Genomic DNA, 22,346 nt, shown 5'->3' on the forward strand with positions numbered 1-22,346 from the left:
GCAGAATATTTTTGGCCTCGGCTATTAATCGGAGGCCCGCTCACTGCACGCCCCTTAGTAGTACTATATTTTTGATAAATGACTAGTGGGAGGGGAATATTTGTTAGTCCACGAGAAAGTATATTAGGACCAGCACCATCTCAGAAACACTAAAGCAATTTTCACTAATACCCCCTCTGCACTTGTTGCCTTGTTTATAGCTCTTCCGATGTCTGAAATCCTATACCATAATTGTGACATTTATAAACATTTCCTATTTACAAGTGTCCTGCAATTTATACTGTATCTCTTAAATGATATGCTTAAAATTTGATCATTGACTGTCAAGAGGAACAAACAAACCTTTACTGTTAAGCGGCAATAAGGTGTAGGGTATAGATACTGCTAGATATGAGGTGATGTGGGCCTTGACTGTTGGTGGGAAGGGGAATCTCAAGTGTAGGGTACACACAATTTCAGCCTTCACTGTTCAGCCAAAGGGTGTACATATGTATTCCTATCCACAAAGAGAGGTTTTCTTGTGGAATATTCCAACAAGAGAACAGGGGCCGGCAGCGTTCTATGTTCAGCGTGTAGGTGAGTGTTCTGCTGCTGCACTGCCGCTTACGTACACCTACATTGTATGTACATTTGTATATTACTGTGGTTGTCACCAACACATTGTTCCGTTATGACTGCTGGCACACACACAAAAACAGGTGAAAATATGCGCGCCGACCCCAGCCGACCTTTGGAGAAGCATCTAGATCTCCACGTCCCACTTAATTTCTCTGCTCGTCTCGTCAACCATTTGTTGCTATTTTAATACTTTATCAAGTTCTCCCCTTGGATAAACGGTAAACAGAAAACAGCTGACCGCCGCATCGTGTATGTGTGTGAGTGAGTAGAAGAGAATGAAAATTCACATAAGATAAGTTGCCAGCACAAGCGAAAAAAAGGGAAGAACAGAACCAGAAAGTATTCCAAAAGCAGAGAAACAACAACAACACGAAAGCGACAAAACTCAAAATCTCACGTATCAGAGAATATCATATAAAAAGTATACAAAAACCAGGCAAGTAAATGTAAAAGTGTTGCAATATTAAGCGACAACAGCACCGCTACACTAGTCTAGTAAAGCTCATCACGTACGCCAAGAACAATGTATGCCTTCGAGGAGGAGAACGAGAACCAGAATCGACCGGAGCAGCCCCGCGTGCTTGTCAAATGCGGTGGCTTCTCTTCCCAATTGGCGCACAATGTGGATGAAAAGGTGGACGGCGACCCGTTGTGGGGCTCACGTTTCGATGCAACCAATCCGCAGGCGGTGATTAAGACGCACCTGGACTTTCTGCGCAGTGGAGCTGACATCATATTAACCAACACCTACCAGTCCAGCGTGGAAGGATTTATGAAATATCTGGCGCTCACACGGGAACAGAGTGTGGCCCTGATAGAGAAGAGCGTACACCTGACGCAACAGGCCAAGGCGCAGTATTTGAAGGAGATTCTCCAGTCGGGCGAAATCATTAAACCCTTTTTCCCCCTGATCTTGGCCTCGATTGGCCCATATGGTGCCCATCTGCATGATGGTTCCGAGTATTCGGGCAGCTATGCTGATAAGATAAGCAAGGAGAAGCTCCAGGACTGGCATCGCACACGGATTGAGACCTGTCTGCTGGCCGGAGTCGATGGCTTGGCCGCGGAGACGCTACCCTGCCAACTGGAGGCACTCGCCATCACTGAAAGCATACTCGAGAACTATACGAATGTCAAGTTTTGGGTATCCTTTCAGTGCAAGGTGAGTTGTGCTTTGGATTGATTTCATTGATTTTATCGCTCACCTCACCCTTTTGTATGTCTACAGGACGACACCAGTCTGGCAGATGGTGAATCCTTTGCAGAGGCTGCTCTAGCCGTCTGGCGTATGGTGCAAGCTTACAAGGCACAGACTCGCCTCCTGGGCATCGGCGTTAACTGTGTGAATCCCACGTTTGTGACGCCCCTCCTAAGATCTCTCAATGCAGCCGCCGGCTTGGATCGCATTCCGCTGGTTGTCTACAGCAATCGTGGAGAGATCTACGATAGTGTACGTGGCGAATGGACTGGAACGGGTGAAGATGTGGCCAAATTTGTGCCCGAATGGGTACGACTAGGTGCACGCGTTGTGGGCGGCTGTTGCCGGGTGTATCCGGACGATGTGCTCAAGATCCGCAAGTGCGTTGATAGCCTCAACATCGGCTACAGCGCAGAGTCACCGCAATCGCACATTGTTTAAATTGATTGTTGACTTTTGTTGTTAATGCGAAATGTGGTTTCATGTTGCTAGACCTAGACCTATTTAGTTTGCTAAATACATATATTTTTGTATACTATGTACTCGGGAGATGTTGTGCCTAATCAGCTGCAATGTACCGACAGTGTGTAGACAGAAGTAAGTGGATGCGAGTGCGAAACGACGACGCCAGATTTATAAAGATTTAAAGGTACAATCGTGAATGGGTAGTACACTGGTTGTCGCCCAATCCAAATCTGAAAGATTTCGACTATTTATAATCGGAATATTATTACTTTTTGACTCAATTATGTTACCTACACAAAGTGTGGCTGATTTAGCCGTGAATATCATTATTTTTTTAAACTCATTTTTCTTAAAACAAAATATTACCATTTTTCCTAATTTTCTTTAACAAATGAAATCTATTTTATAATCGATAAGGAATAATTTGTAAACATCTCAGTTAATATCATATCTTTCTAATAAAAATGTTTAAATCATCAACGAAATGACTCAAAAAGTGGAAGCATTTATCGAACAAAGACGAGTCTAGCATCAATCTGTCTCTTTATGCACAGGACGTGTATTTTGTTTTTTCCCTCATGGGCATTCTCTTTTGGACTTTTCGCTTGTGCGTCCGAATGGCTTTGTTCTGAATGACATGAAACTCCTCTATAACATAGACAACTCCAAGTTTCACCAGTTGGCACTCCTTCCGTTTTGGGACCGGCACCTTCGTTGTGGTGGTGATGTGATGATAGTGTCATCTGCAGTCATGGCGGATGGTGCCGTCCTGTTTCTGTTTGGCCACCGTCTCAAGATTGGGCAGAACTTAAAATTGAAAAAAGAACATTTAAAATTTTGTATATTCGATCAAAATTGGTTCAAGTATTATGTTTTGGCACGGCAGCTTCTATGTCAGGATATACCTTCTAGTACCCTGTGATCCATGTCCAAGGGGCAGAGTCAACCAACAAGATGTGACTGATCAATCCGGCACCAACTGGTGCTTTAGTGACCAAAGGTTATCGAAGAGGCGTCGTCTCAGCCAAGATGCCAGGCAGACCGCCTGTGGTCCTATCTCTCGCGGAGACCACGCACTGTGACGATTTCATCAGCCTTGTTCGGGAAGAGGTGTCTACCCCGCGGATCGGATCGGATCGTTCTCTGGACTGTTGTCTGGCAGCTGTGACTGTGCACCCGGTGCCGGCGGCAATTCCTTATCAAATCCAAGCACTTGCCCACCAGCGTACTCGTAGTTCTAGACCTATCGCACAAAGACACAAACCTACATGCATATACAATGTGTTTATTATTTTTTTGTGTATTTTGCTATGTATTTTATTTATTTATTATTTTTTGCTGTGATAAGCGACAGCTGAGCCAGCAGGCAGCAACGAGCGGGCAGCCAACGCGCGGCAGATAGCAGGCTATAAAAGCTTCCAGCCGTCACTGTAAAACACTTAAACGCTCGACGAACATACAGTGGAGTAGATCATATCCATAGTTTGAACAGACGACAAAACAACAGCTAAATACTTGATTACAGGCCAGACAGCGACTTATCTAATAAAGTTGTTATTGAATTGAGACATTTACAAGATCTCTATAAATACGATTTCAAGGTGAGTGAGTGTGTGGGACGATGTTGTGTGTTGTTTGTTTTCTGGTTTGGACTCCATATTAATTGAAAATCAGCTGCTGGCGATTCACAAGTTGTTTATGCACTTAGCTTCCTCAAAGTTCGTTGAACTCGAACTTCTACTAGTAATCGAGCGATAAGTACAGTTGGCGTTGATGCAACGGATGTGTTTGCTGGTCAATTATTAAGAGAATGTGGCAACGCCAGCAGATTCATTTATACCGTTGCAAGGGCAAAGGATTATAACAGCTTTCTGCTGAATGAAATTGAACACCTTTTTGCTGATCCAGATCGGTGCAAAAAACGGACATCGTTGTAAGAAATGCCTATGGCTAATTCCTAAATTGTTGTCGCTCTTAATCTTAATTGATTGATCTGACGGTCGGCCCCTAGCAGATGTCAAGGCTCACATAACTGAGCTGCCCCCCAGCTGGACACAGCTGCAGCTTTTGTTGATTGCAGTGACGCTGTAAGATGGCTGGTCTGCTGGTCCTCCTTCTTATCAGTAGCAAACTAACACTTGATTAAGTATCATCCCACCCTTTCTCTGCCTTTCAGCTCTACCGTGTAATCATGGGTCTGACGCGCGTGCTGGTGAAAGATGGCGGTTTTGGCACACAGATGACCGTTCATGTGGGCAACTCTGTGGATGGGGATCCCTTGTGGAGTGCCCGCTTCAATGCCACTAATCCGGCGGCCATAATTAACACCCACCTGGATTTCCTGCAGAGTAAGTCGAGCCGACCCACCGATACTCAATTAGCAACAAGATTTAATTTTTGTAATGGCCAACAGATGGGGCTGATATCATATTGACGAACACTTATCAGGCCAGTGTCGAGGGTTACATGGAGTATTTGGAACTGGACGAGGATCAGAGCATCGAGCTGATAAGAAACACGGTGCGTCTGGCGCACATAGCAAAGGAAAAATATCTGACCGAGTGTTATCAGGCCCAGCTGGCGGTTCCAGAAGGTACGTGCACCCACACTCCAGGCCCTTAATTGTGCTTGTGCTAATTTATTGCCCCTTCCCCAGGCTATCCTCTGATAATCGCCTCGATTGGACCCTTTGGCGCCCACCTTCACGATGGCTCCGAGTACACCGGTAGCTACGCCGATTATGTACCAGCAAAGACCATCACCGACTGGCACCGCATCCGGATCGAGGCTTGTCTGGAGGCGGGAGTAGATGCCCTGGCCATTGAGACAATTCCGTGCCAGATGGAGGCTGAAGCCCTCGTGGAAATGCTTTGCGATGACTATCCGGATGTGAAGTTCTGGGTGGCATTCCAATGCAAGGATGAGAGCACTCTAGCGCATGGCGAGACCTTTGCAGATGCGGCAAATGCCATCTGGGATATGCTCGCCGAGCGTAATGCTCAGGACAAGTGCTTGGCTGTCGGTGTGAACTGTGTGCATCCCAAATTTGTGACATCTTTGTTCAAGAGCCTTAATGGAGACCGCAGCGTGGAAGATCAGATCCCGCTGGTTGTTTATCCCAACAGTGGAGAGGTCTACGATGTCGTCAAGGGCTGGGAGGGAAGGGAGCATTGTGTGCCCCTCGCCAACTACGTGCCCGAGTGGTCGCAGCTGGGAGCCAAAATTATTGGCGGCTGCTGTCGCACATACGCCAGGGATATTCGCCACATTGGCGAGGCCATCCGCAACTGGAACAAACTGAAGAAGGTCGCTTAAAGGTGGCAAGAACCTGCGGATCTCAGTAACTGTAACGAACAAAATGCATTTGAATTAGTTCTGTATATATACATACGTAGTTAGGTATTTAGTTTTAATTATTTTTTGAATTAAAATTCAAAAAGACAAATACCGCTTTTGAATATGATTTCTAAATCGAACGTTTGAACCGTGTTTTTGTCAAAACAAAAAACATGCAATTACTTAAAAGTAGTTAATCTTGAACAAAATGGATTCCGCAATCATATAAAATTATGTGGGAAAAGCTGAGAGATCTATATACCTAGTAATAATCGACGGAAGATCAAAAACCAGGAATTTGTCTTAATAACCGGTTGACAACAATGATTCCCGGCAACATTAATTTTCATACCCTAGGGGAAAAGAATATTATAGAATTGAGAAAATGTTTGTCATCCCAGGCTCCGTAGGTATCAGAATCGAGATGAATTTATACAAGATACTAATAATATACATGAATATGTCTACAACATATCAATTTGAGAAAAGGTCTTTAAAAATTACCTTTTATCTTTATATAAAATTAACGAAATAGGGTGACGGAATCTCTAAATTGAGGATATGAACAACTATCCTTCTTTCGTCAGTAAATTTACGGTATTTTTTAAATAAGATGGTATGTTTCGGTATATTTCTGACGGTCGGACGGTATATTTTATCAATAGGTCCGCGGTCACACTATATACGAAACAGGCACCATTTGCGAAATTTTAGTAATTTAATAATTTAAATAATTAATAATTAATTAATTTACGCGAAAAGCGAATAAAACACACAAGAAATGTTGATCAAAGTGAAGGTAAGTATGGAGTAAAATTTCGGGATGAAGCCTCCGGCGGCAATACACACTTCGGAGCCTCCATTTCTATGCGTCAGCTAGCAGACAACAACAAAATATGCAAAATGTGTTTCTTTACGGATCCGATCCTAAATTGCAGACGCTGACCGGGAAGGAAATTGAAATCGACATCGAGCCCACAGATAAGGTGGACCGCATCAAAGAGCGTGTGGAAGAGAAGGAGGGCATTCCGCCACAGCAACAGCGTCTAATCTTTTCCGGCAAACAAATGTGAGTGACCGGCAGAATTACATTATATATTCGGTCAATTAACTCTGGCCATTTATTTCCATGCAGGAACGATGACAAGACTGCTGCCGACTACAAAGTTCAAGGCGGATCGGTGCTGCATTTGGTGTTGGCTCTGCGCGGAGGCCATAGCCATGCCTAGACCTCGGATGTTGGTGAATCTTAGTAAATTTGGTTAAGAATTATTACCCCTCGCCGGCGCCAGGGGGAGCTTATCTTTTTCTACAAGCTACTCAAATAAATCTAAATCGGCGATTCGGTATCTAAATATATGAAAAATGCATTTATTCATGTGTTGGTTGGGCAGTATCAATACATCAGTTCAGTTCTGTTTCACAAAACGTCCGACTAGCAAGTGATTCTTTGGCGTGCACTGTTCGGGCTTGAGGCGTGTGAGTATCACCTGGTAGCCCGCCTCCTCCGACTGCAGCTTGCGGTCCGTGTCCACAATGGACATGCATTGCAGACCCTGCAATGTGGTCTCCGGCTTGCAATTGGTTGTGCCCATTTCATGGGCCTGATCCGCTGTATGGGCTATGTAGAGATAGTCGTTTGTGCTTAACACCCGCTGGAAGCGTTGACTAAGTGGATAGGAAATGTGGGGCATGGGCTGCAACGAGCCATAGCAGCAGGGGCAGCAGACGAAATGAGCAACGGAACGGCGACACTGCTGGAGAACAATGTCGGTGGCCGTGCCGCAAGCGTGAAGAGATGCTCCTATATCGAATCTTCCCACAAAGTAATCAATATTGCATTGATAGAAGACGCAGTTGCTTAGCTCCAGCTCCAGGGCTCGCTTCTGGGCTTGGGCCAGTGAGAAAGACTTGTTCTCCATGACGATAATGGTGCAGAGGGGCAGCTTAAGGGCCAACAGTATGGCTAAGTGTCCAGTGCCGCTGCAAAAGTCCACAATGCGATCTCCTGGCTGTGCCAGAGACACCACAGCATTCGCCATATTCTCCAGCTGCTGTCGCTTGCGTTCCAGGCGCTCCTGTGGCAGGGCTGAGCTCTTAGCATGCGTGGGCTCGATTTTCTGCCAATCGATGGTCTGCTGGCCAAAGGTGTGTTCCGAATCGGTACTGAACACCAGTTGCAGTTCAGAGAGCTTGGCGAGAGCCAGATCTACCTCGGCCTGGCTGGTGTAGATCCGATTGCGAGGCTTGTAGCGCTTGGGATCGGCTTTGTAGAGACTAGTGGCATCGCAGTCGGGTATAGAAAGGAGCTCTTCGCCCTGCGACGCCGCCTGCGGCACATATAGCTCGCCAAGGATCTTGGCACAAGTGCCATCAAATGAGTCAATCTAAAAGTACACAATGACACACAGTTGGTTAATTCTTCTTCTATAGAACACTCCTTTATCATACCTCACTAAACCACGTGCTGGTCAGGGGAAAATGGGGCAACATTTGCCCACAATGCTGGAAGACTATTCGTAGCAGGGGGTACAAAATGAGATCTGCTATGGTGAAGCTAATTCCTTCCGCAAAACGATGCTCAATCAGAAGTTGCTCCTTGGGCGTCCTACCATCGATCTGAACACGATGTTTCCTCTTAATCTTGGCACCGTTCTCAGTTTGGTTGGCCTGCTCCCTGGCCTGTTTATAGATATTATGCATGCGCACGGGTTCATTCATGTGCTGCTCGAAGCGTACCACTTCGTCGGGAACAGCCTTCAGCAGAAGGCCCTCATGAAGACGGCTCACGACGTCCACGACATCAACTTCGCAAAATCGAGTCCAGATCGAAGCTTCCGATGGAGCCAGTAGACAGCTCTCCTTGAAGCCCAGTAGTTTGCGCAGTTCGGTATTCGGCTGTCGGGCAATTAGTTCCCTGCAAACAGCACAGGTCCCAGCTATAAAGGTATTTCCATCCTTCTCATAGATGGGCAACCGGAGATCCCGAATAGCTGGCAATTTGGCCGCCTCGCGGCATGTTATATGCTGATCGGTGAGCTCCCGCCGCAGTTGGGAGCTGCGTAAAGCTATCTTACCACTCTCTATTTTGGTGGCCACAAAGTTAACTTGGATATTCTTGGGCTCATTGAGATATCGGTATGTGTATAGGGCTAAGAATGAAGACACGCTGGTGTAAATCGTTGTTTCGGCATTCCGAGTGCTTATCTCAATTTCTAAGTACAGCTGATCCATAGTTTAATTAACTAATCATTTAAATAGTTGAGAAAATAAATAAAAACAAAATTCTAAAATCAACCAAAAGCAAAACAGAAGAAACGAAAATGAGTAAAAAGAGTGAGGTTATGGCGAAAGGTAAATAAGAAATCAGCTGGGGGCAGAATATAACAATCGCCATTCACATGGCTGCGTTAATGCATTGCTTTGAATTTTTGAATGTGTTCGTTTTTAGTTGTTTTAATTTTTGTTGTTGTTGTTAAATGATTTTATTGAGTTTTAGTTGCTAATTAGTTACGTTACAGTCGCTTGGACGCACTGCGACACTTCACACCAAAAACTATAGGCCTAAATGCGAGCCATCGCTTTGAGGTTTCAATCCATTGCATTACAATTTCAGGTTTAGTCGACCATTCGTTCGAGCGGGAGACAGGTGTCGTCGTGTAAGCGTTTATAGGCCAACCAAAAGGTAATACTTGTATTAGTTATTTCGTATGTATTTGATTGACAGTCAGCTGTGCATATTTACATTCATTATTTTTGTAAGTATGTCTGTATGTTTGCATATTTGGTTTTTAATTACCCTGAATGTGCGTTTGTGTGTGCGTGTTTGCGCTCTTTTTACGGGTGTGGGTGTGTGTCTGTGCACTGCTTGATGGTGTAGTGTGTGTGTTGTGTGTGGCGCCTGACCAGTGGAAAAATCTTAGTAACTTTCATTACGCTGCATCGCATGAGTAAATAAACTCTAATTGAGGCAAGGCCACTTATCCACTCCATTTATATTGTAAAATATTTATCAAAATTCAATTGAATTGAATTTTAGTCATAGTTCTTCATTCACTAGTGGCTGTCTCACGATTATCCCAATCCGAATACAGCGAATCAGTCTTTTTTTTTCAAGTGAAACAGCTGTCTTAAACGATCCAACTGTGACTTTCTTTACCAGTTACACCGATCCTTAGTCATAGTTCTAAAACTACAGAAAATTGCAGCTCTAGAACACTTAGAATTCGCTAATAAGGTGGTTTCCACAAGATTTATGGCCCCCCAACAAGGGCCCCTAAACTTTTTCGACTATTTCCTTAGACTCGGGGCCTGTCCTGTGCATTTACCTGTTAGTTTTACTAATCTAACGTAATCTCAAGTCCATCTATCTGATTGATAAACATATAATTGATATGCCCCAACTTTCTGGGAGAGAGCGTTAAGTGGTTTAATAGAAACCGATCACGACTTGAATTTTGGTTGGGCAACGGCAACAGATACGAGGGGGAGGGAGGAGTATCTGCCCTGATGATAAGACACTCCCCCGGACACTGCACTCGGCAAATATACATCCATCTAGTGTTGCCGCAATCAAAGAGTAAACAGGGGGAGAAGGCTTTAAGAAATTGTACAAATAACCAAATTAACGCTGGCACCCAGGCACCCGGGGTGGCACAACACACAGACACACACACACACACCGCTGCACTGACAAGACAGAATCAGAGACACACAGATGCACACTTGCGCAAGTCTAGCTAAAAAGATATAAAGAAGACAAGACGCTGCTGCGGCAACGAACTCGTTCCAATTGAAACGAAACTGAAACCCCAACACATCTCTCATTCCGCTCTGGAACGCGCAACCGAAAACATTTTCGCATTCGTTTGCGTTTACTGATCCGCAATTGTTTTCTTATTGTTTTTTGCGTCTCCGATAAAGCAGCAGCTACCCACCCCGCTAGAATGGAGCAGTGGAACAATGTGGAGCTGACGAACATGTCCAAAAAGTCATACACACTGAATCATGCCTATAATATGGCCGAAAAGCTCAACAAGGAGAACAACGCTGCTCCGACCTCCAATGGTAGTGGTAGTGGTAGTATTAAAGGCAACGACAGTGTCCAGGCCAAGGACCAAACAGACAGCTCAGTCCTAAAGCCTGGCTCTGATGTACGGCCAAAAGTGGAGCCCGAAGATGTGGAGAACCTTTTGCGACGACTGTATGGCATCACAGTGAGCGAAGTGAAAGAGATTCTGGCCTACGATGATCGTAACTTTCTGATCCATGAAGACAGGTAAGCTCTTATGTCATTCCTGTAGCCGCCAATGTGACAAATCTATCGGCGAAAAATATATAAAAGGTAAAAAGTGGGGCAATGGAACGGCTCATGTCAAATCTAACCGGGAAAAAAACACAAGCCTATCATCAATCATTCCTTAGCCGATTTAAGCACACATATAGCACATATAGAGGAGGCTCTTGGTTGAGCAGTAGCCGCTGCACGACTGATAAATACAAAAAAAATTTTTACACTGGAGCGAGATTCAGGTCAAGGGGGGTCGTGTCAGTGTGGGGACATGGGCTGGTGTAGCATCTATTTATAACCATTTAATTAAAGTTGTTAGGCGCGGCAGTTGACTGTGACGCGTCGCAGTACTGCGGCACAGTCACCTTGCTTGCCAGCAGCATCCCATCCCCATTGTTATCTTGATGGATTCATTGGGATACCATGCCATACCATACTACACACTCTGTTGTCGTCGCTCGCTCACTTTAATAAATTAGATTAACTTACAGAACTAAGTGCACAAAGGTGAACAGGAATGGCCGTTATTTAAGAACAGGCCTCTTCTGGAAGCCGAACATGCTGAGCTTGGTTTGATTTGGACTCGAGGAAGTGCCCAGTTTGCTGTTCTTGGACTTGGACAAACCCCTTTTGGCAGTTGTGGTGCTGGTGCTGGTCGGCTTGGTGAGGCCCACGCGTCGTTTGCTGGACACAAAGAAATTGTTGCGTTGAACGGCAGCTTCCTGGCTGCTGGGGAGCGTTGCTTCCGAACTGCAGCTGTCATCAGACAGCAAATTGATGGTGTCTGAAGAGGCCGGCTCCTGAAGCTCTCCCGCTAGTATGTCCAAGGATTTAACACGAATATCCTTGCTGTCTTCAAGCTGAACACTTTCTGATGATGGCGTCATTTTATTGCTAGATGCATTTAAACATGGCTTTTCATCCTCTTCGGAGAGTACCATGTCTGTAGGCTCAGTAAATGCATTCGTTTTCGTTTCCAGTCTTAATTTCTTGTTGGAGCCACTTGATCCCAACTCTTGTGGCGACTCCTCCTTTTTCGGCTGCTCCTGCCGCAGCGTTGTCTGTTCCGCTTGAGTGGCAAAAAAGCGACTACGCACCTCCACCTGCTCCTTGGCAAAGATGCTTCGCTTTAGGGAACTCACACGCGTCTCCTCCGCTCCTTCACCGCCGGGATTGCATTTCTTTGGGCTTAGCAGACGCAGCAAAGAACTATTCTCACAGACAACTGGGGACCGTAGCTGCGAATCCTGTCCTGTGCGTTCCTTGGCAAAGGGATTGTGACGACTTCTCGTATGTACTGGCGATGGGGGCGGTGTGCGTTCTCTATCCGTAGACCCACTACCGCTTGGACTTCTTCTCCGCTTCGATTTGAAGCTGTACATGGAAAAGACTTGCGCTTCCGTTTGCTTAGCCTGCTCCAGTCGCTCATTGGCCTTGATTTCCTCATCTATCGTTGGACCAACAAAATCCACCTTCTTGAAGAACAAAGCACAAGGTGATTGCACCTTTTCCGGCTGTTCATTTCCTTGATTCTGTACAGATGATACATTTGATAGCCAAATACTTTTGTGCTTGGTACGTTTAGTATTTTTGGGAGCAGAAAGTGCTTTGCCGGGCTCCCAGCTATCCAGGCGTTTGAGCGAAAACGGATTCAAATTCCCTAGAGCTAAATGCAGAGCTAGATGGCTATCTTCCAGCAAAGTGCCAGCATTGCTGCAGTAGCTTTCATCTGTCTCGTATTCCTCAAGAGCGCAAAGTCGCTCCATGCGACGCTGCAGAGGATTGTAGATGAACATGTGCTTGAAGGTAGCCTCGGCTTTCATAAAGTTCTCAATGTAGTCATCGTCCACCTAGAGAGAGCAATGGAAAATTTTACTCATCTTTTAATGAAACTCACATGATATCTGACTCACCTCCAATTTGCTCATATTGAGGTAGCTTGGAATCTTTTTCAATGCTATCCGCATGTCGTCCTGTTCCGTTTTCAGCATGAACTTGCAAGCCTTGGCCAGACCTATGCCCGGTAGTGAGTCGAGGTAATCACAGCCCGACAGTATGCACATGCGTCGAAACTTGTCAAAATGATATTTCGCCTGCGTGCAGCCCATTGCCAGGTAGAGCTTGTCCGCCTCCACCAGCAGACCGCAGCCATTTAGGTCCAGTTTGAAGATAATCTTCTTTGCGCCAAACAACGTCAAGTCGGAGTCCTCGGTGATTATGTACTGGGCGATGTTGGCCTTGTTGAGCCAGGCCATCTGGGCATCCGCCTCGTAAGGCGCCACAATGCAGTCCACATTGCGATTCCGGCACTCGCGTATCAGTCTCAGGGCCATCTCGTGGGTAACATCCACACAGCGACGCATTTGGGAGCGTGCCTCCTCCACACGACCCAGGCGCAGGAGTTCTGCTGCCCGTTGCTTGCTCTGTTGTCGCGACTCGCGCCGCCGCTTCTCGGTCAAAGCCTTTGCCGGCAAATGCTGACCATCGAATACCAGAATTGGTTTGATGTCGTAAGAGAGTAGCATCTGTATGTATTTCAGACAGTACTGCACGTACTGATCGCAGTCCTCGCCGCGGGCTAGCTTTTCCGCGCAACTAAAGACACCTTTGTGCAGCCAACAATAAGTGTCCACAGCGACGGTGCTACCGCGTATGTCTTTCAGTTGCAGCTTCGACGATGCCCTCTCCAGAAATGGTATCAGGCCGGTAATACCCATGGTCAGGCATGCAGGAGGTCAATTTGCTAGCTTAATGATAACACAAATTAAATAAAAACCAAAGCAATAAACACAACACACGGTGGAACTATTCTACCGCCAAAATATCTCCAGTGTTGTACAATTGTAAAATGTTACATTGCCATTCACCCCGATTTTCTGCTATCACTTTCCAGCACTATACCAGGGGCACACTAACTAATCAAATTATAACCGTTTTTATCCATTTAGCAATGTGAAGAATCCCCTGATTGTCTCCCACTGCCCCCATGGCTATATCCTGAAGATTATGAATTCGTTGGACTCTAAGAAAGAAGACGTTGTGGATGCGCAGAATCAAGTGATGCTTTATCTATGTAAATACTCATTTACATTATACATGTTTATTCAACTGAAACGAATAATCTGTTCTTCTTTGTTCTGCAGCAAAACAACAAATAAAGTGTCCCCGTCCTATTGCCAATGCCAGCGGAAAGTATTACTCGGTGGAAAAGCTAAATGGCACAGCCCATGTGGTGCGCCTCTTGGAGTTCCTTCCCGGCCAAATATTCCGCGATGTTCCAATCACCAACTATCTGCTGTTTCAAAGTGGCGAATACTTGGCGAAATTGGACCGAGCTCTGAAGGATTTCACCCACGAAGCCTATGAAACCCACACAACAACATGGATGCTGCAGAACGTACCGGCCGTGAGAGAGTTTCTGTTCGCCGTCAAGGATCAGGAGCGAAAAGCATTGTGTGAGGAGGTGATCGATGCCTTCGAGTCGAAGGTATTGAGTGTGGTGCCCACCCTGGATCATCAGATAATCCATGGCGACTTCAATGAGTCGAATATTGTGATCGAAACGGCACCAAATCAGACGGACCACAACATCAAGGGAGTGATCGATTTTGGGGACATGAGCAAGTCGCCGCTTCTCTTCGAAATTGGCATTGCCTTGACCTACATGACGCTGGAGGCGAAAGATCTGGCCAGCGGTGGCATCTTCCTGGCAGGATATACCAGCATAAAGCCAGTCAGTAGCACAGAGCTGGGATATCTCAAGTATTGTGTGGCTGCTCGTCTCGTCCAGAGCCTGGTATTGGGCCTGTACACGCACAGCTTGCATCCCACCAATGATTACTTGCTGTCTACCCAACACGAGGGCTGGAAGTTGCTCGAGAAGCTGTGGAAGGATAGTTTTGACTCCGTGGACGAACTGTGGTCGACCACAGGCCATCAGTACTTGACGCAAAGCAATAAATAAACTACAAAATTAGAAAAGTGTCAATTATAAGAAATGTTTGCTTTAAATATTACTTTTATCCGATATATTATTATCATCATAATCTTTACAATAAAACTTGTTAAACAAATACAAATACATCGTATGTAGTACATATTGCTTAGATTTAGGTGTTTCGTTAGTTTTGGGTTCTCTAGAGACGTGGCAATTACATATTTCCAATCGATTTTCAGTTGAATTGAACTAATTAACGCTAATTACATTTTGGATCGTATTCGTGTAAAAATATGTTTGAACAAAGTTCGTTCTTCCTGCCAATATACAATTTGTTCCTCCCCCTGGCGACTATCTAATTCTAAATATATATCCATTGATCTGGCATCTACTTAACGCTATAATTACAAATATCTCTCCTTTCTCGCTTAACACCTACTGAAATGTACAAAAGTGCAGTGCCGCTGCGGGATCTGCTTTGCACAAGCTGTAGGCATGATTATTGATGCTCCTCTTCCTTTCTTATCTCGTTGCCAAATGGTAAACTCATCAAACAGAAGACGTCTTGAACAAATGGTATATATGGTGGGGACTGCGACGCTACTTGTTGTTGCTTAAACATGTTTTTTACAGCTTGAAAATCAAGTTTTATTTATTTTTGTATATATTAAGGTGTTTTTTTTTTGTTTTAACTAAAAAGAAGTTAATAAAGTAAAAAAACAATACGTTAAAGATAACTTTAAGCTTAACACAATTTTTACACACGCTCAAAAAAAAAAAGTAAAAAAAAAGAGGGGAGTGGGGGGCGTATAAATTTACAATAAAAGTCAAAGATAATAATCAGACATATACCTGAGCACACAGACGCACACACAATAAAACATATAAATAAAGGGAAAAAATTGTTACAATTATGATCTATGAAAAAAAAATTGGTTTAAAAATTTAAAGTCTATAAATGTCATTTTGTTTTTATGCCAAAATTAGACATTTACAATAATAATCAAGATAGTAATCAGAGATATACCTGAATGTATAAAAAAGCTCTTATCAACACTCAGACGCACACACAATAAAACATATAAATACAGGGATAAAATTGTTGCGATTACGATCTAAGAAAAAAAATTGGTTTTTAAATTTAAAAAGTCTAAAAATTTCATTTTGTTTTTATGCCAAAATTAGAGACCAGAGCATGTCCTTTCTGTGGGTTTATCACTTGCGAAATGTTGATAAAGCTGAGATGTTGGAACCCGATCAAACTAAGCGACTGTTTATGGGATTAATCATCTATCATTAAAATATTATATAGGATTACGTCGTGAGGGCAGACACAATCTAGCGTGGAAACTCTTTAGAATTCCTTGAGGCATAGATTGCAGGGCCAGAACCTAAAAACTAATGTTTTTCCTTAATATTTCAATAACCTAAATAAGATTTAAAAATAGCGCAAAAAAAAATTAAGGAATAATAATTAATGTGTATTACATAGGCAACGTCATTGGTTAATGAAGCCACCATTATCCACCTTTGGCACGCCACTGCTACTTCTCAGCTCACGAAGAGTCCTCTGCCCAGCTAACGCTTTCTTTGCCGCTTGCGCCGCTTGAGGAACACATACGAAGAGTTCATCTCCTGATGCCTGGATTCGGCTGCGGTGAGAGGTATCTTTTTGCTAGCTAACGTGGCCACCGGCACTGCCTCAGCCTTCGCCCGGGCAATGGCTGTCAGTGCTTTCACCGAGTCCAGCCAGGGCAGGCTGAAATCAGATCTCGCCTCCATGTTGACCACATTTTCACCGAACGCCTGCACAGGTATTTCCGTGACAATTTGTACGCCTTCAATGTCCTCGGGCAGGGGGTAGAAGGTGGACGTGGGCAGGGGATCGAGTTTGACCAACACCTCATCCTGATTGTGGCGCTGCCGCAGAGCCTCGCTCCTCATCTGCTCCCTCATGTAGCGGGCATCGCGGCGCTTCCTTTCGATCTCGTCCTTTACATACTTTTCGTGACGCTTCACAAAATCTTCATCCGTCAGGCTCTCAATGTCCTTGTTGTCGGTGCTGGGCGGTATGGGTGTATCCCGCCATTTGGGTATCTCCAAGCTCGGATGATCCGACAGCAGTTCGTCGGCTTCCTCATCGAAGAACTCGTTATCGCGATGGAACTCCTGATCCTCCCAAGAGCGTGTCGTATACGGAAACAGGACAGTGCGATATCTGGATGTGGATTTGTGAGCATAGTTTTGGACGATCGTTCGGGATGCGCTGGCGCCGGTGCTAGAAGTTGTGCTGCTGCTGCTGTTGCTGCTCATCGACTGGGGTGTCAGGGGTGCCGCAATTACTATCATCGATTTATCGTCTGCCTTTGTTTCCGTCTCTTCGGAGGTGTCTACTATCAGATTTGCGGTCGAGGGCGGTGGCGTCGTTGACGGCGTTCCTGGTGGCGTCGTTTCAGACGCTGGTGATAATGGTGATGAGGGTGGTGTGGGTGACATTGAAGTTGATGCATGCGCTATCGGGGGATAGATCAAACTTGTGTTGGAGCTGTTATCCTTGGGGGGTTTCTTGAGCAGCACCACCGGCTGTTGACTCAGTCGCCTCTGCTCCTTTTTCAGATGCTCCTGAAGTTTGCGACGCATTTCCTCCTCCAAACGGGCCACCTCCTTCTCCTTGTCCAATTTGTTGTTGTTCTTCAGGAAGGAGGAATCATGGAATTTCCTGTCATTGGAGAGTCCATGCTGCTTGAGCTTCACCTGCAGACGTTTTTGTTTCTTCATTGGCGGTGCCCCCGCTTCAGAGAGCTCTGCCTTGTCTCCTTCTATGTCTTGTATGAGGTTGTGGGGGCGTTTCTTGGGCAATGACTGATGATTGGCCACGTGTGGCATCTTCTTATCGTGCTGTATTGATTCGCTCTTTGAGGGACTCTTGCTCTTGCTCTTGCTCTTACTCCGTTTCTTCTTTTTCTTTTTGAACTCTGGTTGGACCACGGCAGCAGATTTTACACTATTTAGAGCTTCAAATCGAGCGGGAAGATCCTCTTCTGCTGCTACTTCTATTTTCGCTGCCTCCGGTTTCTCCGGTTCAGAGGCCTTGGCCTTGAGAAGACCAGCCACTGGTGCGGGAGCTGCAGCGTTTCCCTTGTGCTTAGTCTTCTCAACGGATTTTTCCTTCTGCAGAGTTTCGACCAGGGATTTTTCCTTGGGTAAAGCTCCTGCCAAAACGGAATTTTCCTTTGGTACAGCTGCTACAGAAGACTTCTCCTTGGTTTGAGTCTCTGCAACAGCAGCCTGGGTCTTTGTCGTAGGCAGACAGAGGGTTCCCGCCGCCACAATAGTGGACTTCTCCTTGTGAAAAGCCGTCACCGCAGTGGAGTTTGCCTTGGCATGGCCTCCAACACGAGATGAATGACCCGCCGGCACTTTGAGAATCAGTTTAGTCCCCGTCGCCTCCTTTGTTGCCCTGTCCACCTTCTTATCGGATGACTCTTCCTTAGATTTAGAACGGTTTACCTTGGTGTCTTTTTCAACCAAAGAAGAATTTGGTTTTGTTGAAAGAGCGTCTACCACAGCTGGCTTTTCCTTGGGTGGAACTGCTGCGACCGTGGAGTTCGCCTTTGTTGGAGATGCTACAACAGCGGAGTTTGCCTTGGTTGGAGGAGCTTCTACAACAACCGACTTTTCCTTGAGCGGGGCCACCACGACAGTGGGCTTTTCCTTGCTCGAAGATACTTCGACACTGCAATTTGCTTTCGGTGGAGCTTCTACAACAACAGACTTTTCCTTTGATAGAGCCGATACAACAGCGGACTTATCCTTGGGTTCAGCTCCTACAGAAACGGACTTTACCGTGGGTACAGTCGCTTCAATAGTAGACTTTTCCTTGGGAGCAGACGTTTCCTCAGCAGTGGACTTTTCGTTTGATGAAGTGGCTAAAACAGTGGGTTTTTCCTTCGGTACAGTCGTTTCTTCAATAGTGGATTTTTCCATGGATGAAGTCGCTTCAACAACAGACAGTTCCTTGGGTGCATCTGCGGCTTCAACAGTAGACTTTTCCGTAGGCACAGCAGCTTCTGCTAAAACAGTAGACTTTTCCGTAGGCACAGCAGCTTCTGCTAAAACAGATTCTTCCTTGACTGGAGCTGGTACTATAACAGACTCTTCCTTAGTTGGAACTTCAACGATAGCAGAATTGGTCTTGTGTTTAGGTTCCACGACAGCGGAGCGGTTAGCCTTGGGCAGAGCAGGAACAGGAGTAGCAACAGGAGCGGGAGCCTGAGGATTGCTAGCAGATGTTTTGGGCAGGACATGCTTGCTGATTGTCGTGGTTGTGACCTCCTCTGTTTTGATTTCAATTTCCATGCCGGCTTGCTCTACAACGGTCTCCTCCGTGTGAACTTCCACAGTCTGTACTTCCACCGTCTCTATGCCCATGCCCACTCCCAATTCCACACCCACACCTGTCTCCAGTGTCTCCACTTCGAGAGTCTCTACTTCGACAGTCTGCACTTCCATTTCCCCAGCATCCATTTCCAAGGGCTCTGCGATGACAAGTTTCGGCTGCTGGCTGTCCTCCTCCACTTCAAGAAGCTGACGCGTTTCTGATGGCTCCTTTTGTGGGTAACGCTGCGTAATGTGCTGGTGATTGGGTGTTGAATGGGCTGATGGCGCCATGCTCTTATGCTCCGGACTTTCCATGGCGTGTATCTGAAGAAAAGATTGCGATTCCTTGAATCTGTTACCACACACAGATAAAACGCCAAAGAGACTTACCTGATGATTGGCATGTGACATCGGAGGGACTGTCTGCCAACAACTGTCGTCGCCTTCATTTGGGCGCAAGGCATCTAAATTGTTAACATCAGTTTTTGAGGGTGGAGGCTGGATATGCTCCCGCTCCCCCTCATCATTGTCCTCGCTTTCCTCGTCCACGTCCTCATCTTCACTTCCGCTTTCGCTCTCATCGTCGCTCTCTTCATCATCATCATCATCGTCGTCATCACCATCATCATCATCCTCCTCCTGTTCGTTTTCGAAGCATTGTCGATCCTCGATATGGCCATTATACACTGTGGTCTGTACAATCTCCTCTACGGTTTCCACGCCCATTTCCTCCTCGGCTTCAAGAAGTATCATTCCATCCGGCTGTAGGGCATAATGGAAAATGGTGTTTTCTTCAGCAATAACCACCTCCTCCATTTGGTTCATCTGATCCATTGCAACCTCCTCCGTTTCGATGTCCTGCTGCTGTTCCACCGTCTCCGTTTCGATGACCTGCTGCTGCTCCACCACCTCCGTTTCCATCACCTGGGGTTGGGTCTCCACTTGCTGTTCCAACACCTGCTCCCTTTCGATGGACTGCGGCAGTTCTGCCAGCTCCTCGGTTTCCATAACCTTCTGCAGCTCCTCCTCCTTTGTTTCGATCACCTGCTTTTCCACTTCCGGCTGCTTCTCCTTCTCCGGCTGGCTATGTGATGGGATGTGATGCTGGGCTGAGGATGTGAGGCTGGAGTCCTGGTTAACCCGATGAAGAAACATGGTGCTAACCTTCTTGCCATTGTATTCCCCTCTCGCTTTGCTCTCCACGGGCGGAGTGCTGATTGTCGGCGGCAGATTCGTGACGGAGGTAACAAGAGTCGCTTTGGAAGAGCTTTTGTGCGGAGACTGATGGAGATGATGATGCTGCTGCTGACGATGCTGTGGCGGTTGATTTTCCTCCGCCTGCTGCTGCTGACGATGCTGTGGCGGTTGATTTTCCTCCGCCTGCTGATGCTCCTGCTGCTGCTGTTCCCTTATAGGCTTGGGCTGCTGCTGCTGTTCCTCCCTCACAGGCCAAGGCTGCTGCTGCTGCTCCTCCTCTCTGATAAGTGTGGGCTGCTGTTGTTGCTGCTGTTCCTCTCTTATAAGTGCGGGCTGCTGTTGCTGCTGCTTTTCCTCTCTTATAAGAGTGGGCTGCAGTTGCTGTTGCTGTTCCTCTCTTATAAGTCTGGGCTGCTGCTGCTCTCTTGCAAGTCTAGACTGCTGCTGCTGAATGTCCTTTACAAGTCTAGTTTGCAGTTCTTCCCTCACCATCCTGGTCTGTGGCTCCTCTCTCATAAGACGCGGCTGCGGCTCCTGCCTCACAAGACGGGGCTGTGGCTCCTCAATCGTTTGAGTGGGCTGCTGCAGCTCCTGCCTCCGAAGAGGGGGCTGCTGCTGCTCCACACTCATTAGAGGGGCCTGCTCCTGCTGTTTTTGAATCATTAGATGGGGATGTTGGGGCTCCTCTCTTACCAGCCTGGGCTGCCTTTTAGCCTGGTGTAGATAAGGATAAGCCGGCTCCGGCTGTGCCAGATGATGCGCTACCAACTCCGTTTGTGTTTCCGCATTGCACACAATCTTCTCCTGCATGGCAGGTGGCAGTTGATGATCGTCATCGTCATTGTTGTCGTCGTCGTCGGGGCCCCCCCTCCTGTTCTTTTTCCTTAGCTGCTTGCGTAGCTCCTCGATGGTGGCCTCCAGGTGGACATTGACCAGCTTCAGGTCTTGGTTCTGCGAGAGTACGGCGTTCAGCTTGTCCGTTTGACCGTCCAGTTCCTTCTCCTTGGCCGCCAGGCTGTCCGTCTGCTCCTGCATCAGATTCAGATGAAGCATAATCATACGCTTCAGATTGTTGTTCTCCACGATGAGGGTGACCACATCCGAGCCCGAAGAGTTGCCCGAGGCGGGCGGCGCCATGGCGCCGCCTCCGACCCTGGGCAGAGATGGTTCTGCTGACGGCGGTGGCGGGGGCTTGTAGTAGCTGCTACCCGTATTGGGCTTCTGATAGCTATAGCCATGTTGCGGGCGTGAGTAATTCTTGTGGGCATGCGAGTGCGGATGTTTTTTCTGGTAGTAATAGTCTCTATCACCGCCGCCACCACCACCACCACCACCGCCGCCGCCACCGCCGCCACGCGACGTATGATGGTAGGGTGGATCCGAGTAGTTGGCCTTCTGGTTGAGTGGCCATTTGAATCGCTTGTCCATTTCGTGTGTGAGCGCTCCTGACAAATTCTATGCGAAGTTCATAGTTTGGATTTTTTGTTTTGATTGCTTTATCGTCGCCCGCCACACCACGCCACACCGTGACAGCGCCGCAGCTGATACAGTAGAATGCGTAAATCTTGATTTCCACCACACTTAATTTTTTTTGTTCTTGTTTCTCTCCCAATCACATCGCTTTTCCCCAGAAAAACGTTTTTGGCGTCAGTTTTAATGTATTTTACGTTGCCCCAATATTGCACGTGGAGACACCATTTGGCTGGATAGTTGGGTTACTTGTTTTCGTCACGCTTTACATGTTTTTCATCGCGTTTTTCACAATTATGCGGAAATTTATGAAACTTCGCCCGAAAAATGCCTTGAAGTATGGCGTTTGCGCGGTGTTGCCAGGCCAGCCCAAAGGCAGGGTTGCTATATATATGCCACGCTGCCAACTGCCAGAAACGAAACGCCGGGAAAGTGGTTTTTCCACTTTTATACCC

The 22,346-nt window shown here is 46.4% G+C and overlaps 7 protein-coding genes and 1 long non-coding RNA gene across 8 annotated transcripts; 4 read left to right on the forward strand and 4 right to left on the reverse strand.

Moving 5' to 3' along the window:
- Positions 1–818: 818 nt before the first annotated feature.
- Positions 819–2,358, forward strand: Bhmt (Betaine-homocysteine S-methyltransferase). The gene is made up of 2 exons (XM_001356856.4): positions 819–1,780; positions 1,847–2,358. Exons 1-2 carry the CDS (start codon positions 1,142–1,144, stop codon positions 2,255–2,257), a joined length of 1,050 nt encoding a protein of 349 aa, XP_001356892.2. The 5' UTR covers positions 819–1,141; the 3' UTR covers positions 2,258–2,358.
- Positions 2,359–2,526: 168 nt separating this feature from the next.
- Positions 2,527–3,626, reverse strand: LOC117184071 (uncharacterized). Its single transcript, XR_004469253.1, has 2 exons — positions 3,187–3,626; positions 2,527–3,088 (listed from the first exon to the last, which is right to left on the reverse strand). It is a non-coding gene; the product is annotated as an uncharacterized lncRNA (long non-coding RNA).
- A 97-nt stretch (positions 3,627–3,723) lies between these two features.
- On the forward strand, positions 3,724–5,661 carry LOC4817337 (homocysteine S-methyltransferase). The gene is made up of 4 exons (XM_001356857.4): positions 3,724–3,882; positions 4,458–4,629; positions 4,695–4,874; positions 4,938–5,661. The coding sequence occupies exons 2-4, from the start codon at positions 4,473–4,475 to the stop codon at positions 5,594–5,596; spliced, it is 996 nt and encodes a 331-aa protein (XP_001356893.1). The 5' UTR covers positions 3,724–3,882; positions 4,458–4,472; the 3' UTR covers positions 5,597–5,661.
- Positions 5,662–6,257: 596 nt separating this feature from the next.
- Nedd8 (Nedd8 ubiquitin like modifier) lies at positions 6,258–6,976 on the forward strand. Its single transcript, XM_001356858.4, has 3 exons — positions 6,258–6,416; positions 6,556–6,686; positions 6,753–6,976. Exons 1-3 carry the CDS (start codon positions 6,399–6,401, stop codon positions 6,844–6,846), a joined length of 243 nt encoding a protein of 80 aa, XP_001356894.2. The 5' UTR covers positions 6,258–6,398; the 3' UTR covers positions 6,847–6,976.
- Positions 6,960–9,000, reverse strand: LOC4817220 (glutathione S-transferase C-terminal domain-containing protein homolog). Its single transcript, XM_033380643.1, has 2 exons — positions 8,069–9,000; positions 6,960–8,004 (listed from the first exon to the last, which is right to left on the reverse strand). The coding sequence occupies exons 1-2, from the start codon at positions 8,849–8,851 to the stop codon at positions 7,027–7,029; spliced, it is 1,761 nt and encodes a 586-aa protein (XP_033236534.1). The 5' UTR covers positions 8,852–9,000; the 3' UTR covers positions 6,960–7,026.
- A 61-nt stretch (positions 9,001–9,061) lies between these two features.
- LOC4817340 (hydroxylysine kinase) lies at positions 9,062–14,988 on the forward strand. The gene is made up of 4 exons (XM_001356860.4): positions 9,062–9,302; positions 10,544–10,895; positions 13,856–13,980; positions 14,051–14,988. The coding sequence occupies exons 2-4, from the start codon at positions 10,564–10,566 to the stop codon at positions 14,869–14,871; spliced, it is 1,278 nt and encodes a 425-aa protein (XP_001356896.2). The 5' UTR covers positions 9,062–9,302; positions 10,544–10,563; the 3' UTR covers positions 14,872–14,988.
- tos (Exonuclease tos) lies at positions 11,356–13,760 on the reverse strand. Its single transcript, XM_001356861.4, has 2 exons — positions 12,821–13,760; positions 11,356–12,757 (listed from the first exon to the last, which is right to left on the reverse strand). Exons 1-2 carry the CDS (start codon positions 13,622–13,624, stop codon positions 11,432–11,434), a joined length of 2,130 nt encoding a protein of 709 aa, XP_001356897.2. The 5' UTR covers positions 13,625–13,760; the 3' UTR covers positions 11,356–11,431.
- msl-1 (male-specific lethal 1) lies at positions 14,913–22,282 on the reverse strand. Its single transcript, XM_033379851.1, has 3 exons — positions 20,755–22,282; positions 19,615–20,724; positions 14,913–19,548 (listed from the first exon to the last, which is right to left on the reverse strand). The coding sequence occupies exons 1-3, from the start codon at positions 21,847–21,849 to the stop codon at positions 16,423–16,425; spliced, it is 5,331 nt and encodes a 1,776-aa protein (XP_033235742.1). The 5' UTR covers positions 21,850–22,282; the 3' UTR covers positions 14,913–16,422.
- Positions 22,283–22,346: the final 64 nt, after the last annotated feature.

Source organism: Drosophila pseudoobscura, chromosome 4 (genome assembly GCF_009870125.1).
Source record: "Drosophila pseudoobscura strain MV-25-SWS-2005 chromosome 4, UCI_Dpse_MV25, whole genome shotgun sequence".
Classification (NCBI taxonomy): Eukaryota; Metazoa; Arthropoda; class Insecta; order Diptera; family Drosophilidae; genus Drosophila; species Drosophila pseudoobscura.